Source organism: Astatotilapia calliptera, unplaced genomic scaffold (assembly GCF_900246225.1).
Source record: "Astatotilapia calliptera unplaced genomic scaffold, fAstCal1.2 U_scaffold_104, whole genome shotgun sequence".
Taxonomy (NCBI): Eukaryota; Metazoa; Chordata; class Actinopteri; order Cichliformes; family Cichlidae; genus Astatotilapia; species Astatotilapia calliptera.
The window spans coordinates 26,155-32,944 of NW_020535624.1; the positions used below are offsets into that span (position 1 = coordinate 26,155).

Below are 6,790 nucleotides of genomic sequence, written 5' to 3' on the forward strand. Positions count from 1 at the left end.
ACCTAATATGCTTAATTGGTAGTAGGCTTTCGAGCCTATACAGCTTGGAGTAAGACAACATGCATGAAGAGGATGATGTGGACAAAATACTCATTTGCCTAATAATTCTGCTCTCCCTGTACAACACATATTTTCAAATCACAAATAAAACATCAGAGACCCAGTACATGAGAATGAATTCATTGTTTTAAGAGGATGTTGTAAGTTTTAGATTACGAGCTGTTCAAAAGGCTTCCATAGTTTCCCTGACATCATTCCGGTTCAGGTCCAATCACATTTATGCCAGTCAAAATATAACCGCACAATGTCTGCAATTGAGGCTTGGCCTATTTTTATTCACTAAAACTTCAAAAGCTATTTGTACATTGTGTACATATCCTTTAATATTAGGAGTAGAGTGCTACGTATTCAGTGCACAAAGAGTTATTGTTCTAAGCACTTTTGAAAACACCCGGATTTATAAAAGAACCATGTAGCTCCAATGGCATTCAAGGAAAGCAAAAGACCAAATGAGGCCCAAGCAGCAGAGCATGCTCCTGCAGAGACACAAGAAGGAAGAATATATTGAGAAGGAGATGATTAATCGTTTTCTCTGTTTATTGGAATTTAGTTTTATATTTCACATTTAAATGAGTTGGACAGTATTCAAACACCACCTGACACCTGTATCCAACACATTGAAAAATGTTTTCCAACAGACAAGATCTGACATAGAAAAGAATGTGAGACAAATTTGGTATGAAAAGAACTTCAAGCTAAGACATGCTGTTAGCTTAAAGAACTGGTCGTATTACACTGGGTGGAGCATCACTCATTGATTGATTAACTTATCTCTAGGGTAATCGAACTACTTCTTTAACGTAACTATTCTCCAAGGAATTCTAACTTCTAGGGCATGATGAAAATGCTTAAATATGGAGAGAAATTTATATGGAATAATTTTACTCATAGTCTAGATATTCAAGTCTCTGTTTATATCTTTCAATAGGAGAAAACAAGAAAACCAAACAGAGTAACATCTAAATGACACAACATCCACAAAAGCTCAGATCTAAAAAAGAGAAACAAAAGATAAATTTGAACAAACTGCACAGCTAAATCCAAACTGATCTCACCTGATGCCACATGCACATAGAGCTGACCATGTTTTATTCCATATGAGTTAGCTGCTTCACACTCATAGAGGCCATTTAGATAAGCGGTCAGACTCAGCAGTTGTAGCTTTGCACCCTCTTCTTTGACAGCAGACTCCAGGAAAGACTGCCCAGATCTGATAAAAAACATGAATGAGGCTCAACATTAAATATACATAAAGTGAGTGAGTTGTGATTTGTGCCAAAAGTTAAATGAAAAGTTAAACAAATTTCAGTCTTTGTGATAGTATTTTTCTTTATTCACATAAAGACGATGGATACACAAAACATCATGTTAATGGAGACAATACTTGGACTACAGCTTGAGCTGTGGGGGAATAAAGGCAGTTGACAAAGTCTTTGTCTTTAGTGAAAAGCAGATAAAGAGCCATTCAGAAAACCCTATGAAGAGTAGGTTTTCACAGTGGGGTTATCAAGGCCCAACCCAGAAACGAGGCAAATGGTGAGCGGGTATCCCTGGGGCAAGGCTTTAACCCACGAAGCCCTAATAAGAATATCCTGAAGAAATAACATGTGCAGGAGATGCCCTAGGTGTTGGGTACAGTGTTTATCAGGGGCAGCCGAGGGAGAGATTTTAGATATCGTGGGTGTGTCTTGGTAGAGGAGATCTGTGGTGGTGCAAAGACAGGGTTTCTGGATAGTTTTAATCTCCCAAATATAGCAAAAATCTGTTGATACATATCAGAAAACTTTTCTTCGCACCCAACTCTGCTATGGTACCTTAAATCTGATAGGACCACTAGCACACTCTACTTAAAAAACATGCCTTAGGCAGTAAAAGAAATATTTATACTTTACCTGCTCCAGGTAAAGTTTGCATTTGGGTTGGCTTCTGTCACACACTCAAATGAGTCCTCTGAAATCACTGAAATGTTCACTTCTGTAGGAGACACTGCAAAAAATAGAGCAAGAAATGTGTTAATCTTGAACTGAGGAAATATTTATGCTATCAAAATAACATCTCACATATGTTTTAGTAAATCTTGGTTAGTTTAGATTTTGTTTTAAAGCCATTTTAGAAAACAGTTCTTTTCCTGCTTCATGGTTTTCATTGGCTCACTTACATACACTTCAATCAATCAATCTTTATTTATAAAGCACTTTTCAAAAAAAAAAAAGTAGCACAAAGTGCTTTACATGGTTAAAAGCAGCCCACCCCACCCCACCCTCCAACTTACTCCACACACTCTCATTAACATAAACAATGTGAATACACACATATCCCCCCCCCCCCCCCCCCCCCCACACACACACACACACACACACACACTTAAAGCGTAAAATTGGGCTGGGTACGCATGTGCCAAATGAGGAAACACTATAACAGGGAGCCGTCTGCACCGGGAGCCGGTCACAGACCGCAACCTCCAGGCCGGGCACACAGCAGGAGAGAGGCAAAGAAGCCCCCCAGCCAGGCTGAGAGGACCCCCAGAGACCCAGCAGCCACGGTCGATCACAGCCCCGGTGCAGAGAGCCCCCTCCGAGGAAACACTGGAGATATGACGCAATAGGCTATATACAGGGTAAAACGATAAAATAAATAAGAACGGGATACAATATAAATATAAATATAAATAGAGTAAGAAGATTAAAAAATGAATAAGAATAAAATCAATAAATATTAGGTAAAACCTAAATTAATAATAGAATAACCGGATAGAATAAAAAAGCATAAAATAAATAAACGTTAAGTAAAAGCTGAATTAAAAAGGTGGGTCTTGAGCCTGTTCTTAAAAACGTGTACGTTCTCTGCGGCCCTGAGCTCCTCCGGCAGGCTGTTCCACAGACGAGGACCATACCACTGAAAAGCTGCCTCTCCGTGAGTATGTGTCCTGACTTTAGGGACAATTAAAAGGCCAGTACCAGAGGACCTCAGGGTCCGTGAGGGTTCATATGGTAAAAGCAGATCTGAGAGATAAGAAGGCCCAAGACCATTAAGACATTTAAAAACCAATAAAAGAACTTTAAAATCTACCCTGAAACACACGGGGAGCCAATGCAGCGATTCTAAAACCGGTGTAATGTGGGCCCGCCCTCTGGTCTTCGTCAGCACACGAGCTGCTGAGTTTTGTAAAAGTTGTAAAGTTGAAATATTCTTTTTAGGAAGACCAGAGAGCAGGGCATTACAGTAATCAATGCGACTGGTAATAAAAGCATGCATCAGCATCTCCGTGTTGGCCCGAGAGAGAATAGCGCGAACTCTGGCTATATTTTTTAGATGATAAAATCTAATTTTGGTTACATGTTTAATATGTGGGATAAAACCAAGCTCAGAGTCAAAAATAACACCCAGGTTTTTCACTTGTAGCAAAGGACATAGTGAAAATGCCTCTAATTTAGACAAGAGTTTCTCTCTCTGAGCCTCGGGACCGATGATTAAAACTTCAGTTTTGTCCTGGTTAAGCTGTAAAAAGTTTTCTGCCATCCAAGATCTTATATCTAGAATACAGTTAAAAAGGGCACTTATAGCTTTAAACTCTAAATTTGAGGTATATTGTTCTAAACAAGCATACCGTTGTGTTACTTATTTTATACTGTTGTTTAGGAGTCAAAAATAAACTCTCATAATAAGGCTTATTGCAGTGGAAACTGTTAACGGGGTTTTATTATTATTTTTTCTATGCATACAGACAACAAACAACTAAAATTACTGATCAAACAATAATATTTTTTCTATTTTAATATTCTTTAGTTACTATTTTATGTGGCCGAGGTAAAATGTTACAGTCCCACTCAACATAGAGAAGTAAGGAGAAACGTGTCTCAATTTAATACTTAATGCTACTTGTTATAAAAAAGTGTGTGTCTGTTTTTGTTAAAAACACTGATGTAGGGTTTGTAAAAAGAACTGAAAGGATAGACATTACATTATTCATAAACAAATGTATTTTATCATTAGATAATGAAACTATTTTTGTCTCATGGCTGGATGACCGGTACAGAGTAATTTCATACTGTGAAAAGAGGTTTTTGCTCATTTCAGTTCAGTAGCATTACCTTATGGTTGAATGTAAACGTGTGTGTGTCTGGCTGTGCACCTTGTTAAATAGCAAATTAAACAATTAAAATTATTAAATGGAAAGCGACACAAAAGAGGGAAAATAATAAACTCTATTACCGTAATAGATGATACTCACAGTAGACCTGTATGGGGAAGGGCAGGGTTTCTTCTTTAGTCAGGGAGTCACCGCTAATGACACACTGGACCTTGTGACCATTAATCTCTCTCGTAGGAACACCAAACAGAGAGCTGACTGTGGTAGTCGTGCTGTTGTCACACTGGGTGGAGTTTGTTGTCGTCCTCACTTTGTCTCCCAAAGCACCAGTTAGCCACCTCATCACTGCAGGAGGCTTCGATCCAGCAGCCGTGCAGGTAGCAAATAAAACCTCTTCTGTGCCCAAAGTGGGAAGATTGTCCTTGATGCTTGTGAAAGGAGGCACTAGGAGAGTTACAGCACTTAAATAAATCAACATGCAAGCAGGATGGTGAAAGTAACTCCTTCTCTATGTCACACACAAACACAAAGAGTATTTTAAATAAATGTTTTTTCATACCGAGCAAGTTCAGAGGAATCTCAGTCTTCTGATTTCCACTTGGAAACAGGGTGAAGATGCACGTGTAGCTGCCTTCATCCTTCAGGGCAACATTGGATAACTGGAGAGTTCCATTTTTGTTGTTAAAATTCCCGATATATTTAAATCTATCATCACGTCCATTGACAAACTGGAGTCTATTTCTGGGTTGGATAGTAATAAAATTGTCATTATGAGGTTTTTCTCTCATCTTCCTCTGCCAGGTAATCTGTGTCAGGTCATCATTGGTATCAGTGACATGACACGGTAAGATGGCCGTACCTCCTTGAACCACTGTCACACTTCCACCAATCACCTGCAGAGCTATAAAGAGAATGAAACACTATAAAACTGAACTGGACAAAGCAGAAACAGAGGATCCAAAAAGATTTACAGGTTTAAACACTAAAGTACAAGTTTACTTATGTCTGGCCTCCTCAAAAACTCTTGAGGGAGAGGCTGGAATTTCATTAGAAACTTGATGTATCGAATCTGTATGCTACAGTGCATCTTAGATGAACCTAAATGAGAATGCCATAGATCTTACACGCCAAATTGATTACCTTATTTCACAGGTTTGGCACATCCTTCGTAAAACAAAAATAAAAAATAAAGTCCACTTTGGACTTTCAGTCTTTGTTATAGTATTTGTGGGGATAAGTAAACTGATTATAGGCAGTTGAAAGTCATGGCTGTATTGCTAAAACAGGACGAGCTGGATTATATTCTATGCTCCAGCTACTGACTTAGCAAACACACCTTTATCATGACTTGAATTTTCACAGCAGATTGAAAATGAAGTGTCTAAAATTACTGTAACAGTTTGCAGAGAAGGCAACACCCATGTTTTGATTTAATGGTCTCATTCCTTGCCTATGCATCATGATTCTAAATGCTGGGGTGTGCAGTTTTGTTTACACTTGCTAACAGACAAAGTCATGACTAAGTATAGGATATGTAAAGATGTTTTTGCTCGTTTCAAACATACTGTGTCTGAGAGTGAAACAATGTGAAATTTGATCATGATCTTTAGCATTTCTTTAGCACTATCCAAATTTAGCTGTGGCTCAAACTGGTATCTATAACCATATTTAGAAACTCAACACTAATTTGGGAACTTATTACACAAAGGCAAAATCACAAATTTCACAAATGGACTATAGAAATCCCTAGCACAGCAGGTTCACAGCACAAGTTACCATGGGGAATGACCCCAGCAAGAACTCAATCACCTTTAAAGTAGAGAAAATCAAGCATCAACCCCAGAGGTACCAGTATAAGCTTTAAAAAAATGCTATTATTTTAAAGATATTAATAAACGTTTTTAGCGGTGCTCCGAGGTTAACCAGCCCCTTTTTATACTGTGAAAAGATTGTGAATCATAAACCAGCCGTGGATATTTTTGCCATGATCACACTCTGAAAAGTAAAAAGCTAGGTTAACACATAATAGATCAAACAAACTGTGAATTCTGTCAGAAATAAACACTTTATTTGTTGGGAACAAAATACAAAAACGAAGTAGCCATTTTTTACAATTATTATGGATGTTTTAAGGCTGTAAAACCCCTCACTACACACTTTAAACACTTTTCTCAGACAGGCATGATCATTTTCATACTTTTCTCTCTTGTTTAAACAGTTCAAACCTGCTTAGAAAATATAAGTCTAGCATTATAGAATGAAACCAAAGGCTCGCGCTGTGCCTTTGATGGTGAAAAACGTTTCCTTGACATTGTTGTGTTTGTTGGGGAGAAAACTAATAAAGATTCAATACAGCACTTCAGAGTCACACTGCTAGCGATCGAAGATTTAAGTAAACTTGACAGGCCGAAGGCATTCTGTTCTCTACAGGAGATGCGGCACGAGATTGATTGACAATGGTCGACAGCCAATCAGGAATCTCACATCACAGGTTGATTTGAGTTACTTTTAATGTATCTATACCTTTACATGACTATCAAAAAATGAGTGACATAGGCAGCAAACAAACAGCTTCTATATACTGTCAGCATCTCTGCTCAGCAGGAGTGCAGCCAGGAGCACCAGACGACAGGGGATCAT

The 6,790-nt window shown here is 38.3% G+C and overlaps 1 protein-coding gene across 1 annotated transcript; it reads right to left on the bottom strand.

The window, feature by feature from the left end:
* Nucleotides 1–423: 423 nt before the first annotated feature.
* LOC113017331 (nectin-2-like) lies at nucleotides 424–6,790 on the bottom strand. The gene is made up of 6 exons (XM_026160488.1): nucleotides 6,733–6,790; nucleotides 4,710–5,051; nucleotides 4,292–4,594; nucleotides 1,953–2,046; nucleotides 1,116–1,270; nucleotides 424–536 (listed from the first exon to the last, which is right to left on the bottom strand). Exons 1-6 carry the CDS (start codon nucleotides 6,788–6,790, stop codon nucleotides 424–426), a joined length of 1,065 nt encoding a protein of 354 aa, XP_026016273.1.

What these genes read in the sequence shown, in the direction of transcription:
- LOC113017331 (XM_026160488.1), bottom strand. Translation starts at nt 6,790, where the DNA reads ATGATCCCCTGTCGTCTGGTGCTCCTGGCTGCACTCCTGCTGAGCAGA. An exon ending in CTTCCCCATACAGGTCTACT is followed by an intron (nt 2,047 to 4,291) that starts GTGAGTATCATC and finishes TATTTTTTGCAG; the next exon opens with TGTCTCCTACAGAAGTGAAC. An exon ending in CTATGTGCATGTGGCATCAG is followed by an intron (nt 537 to 1,115) that starts GTGAGATCAGTT and finishes GTGTCTCTGCAG; the next exon opens with GAGCATGCTCTGCTGCTTGG.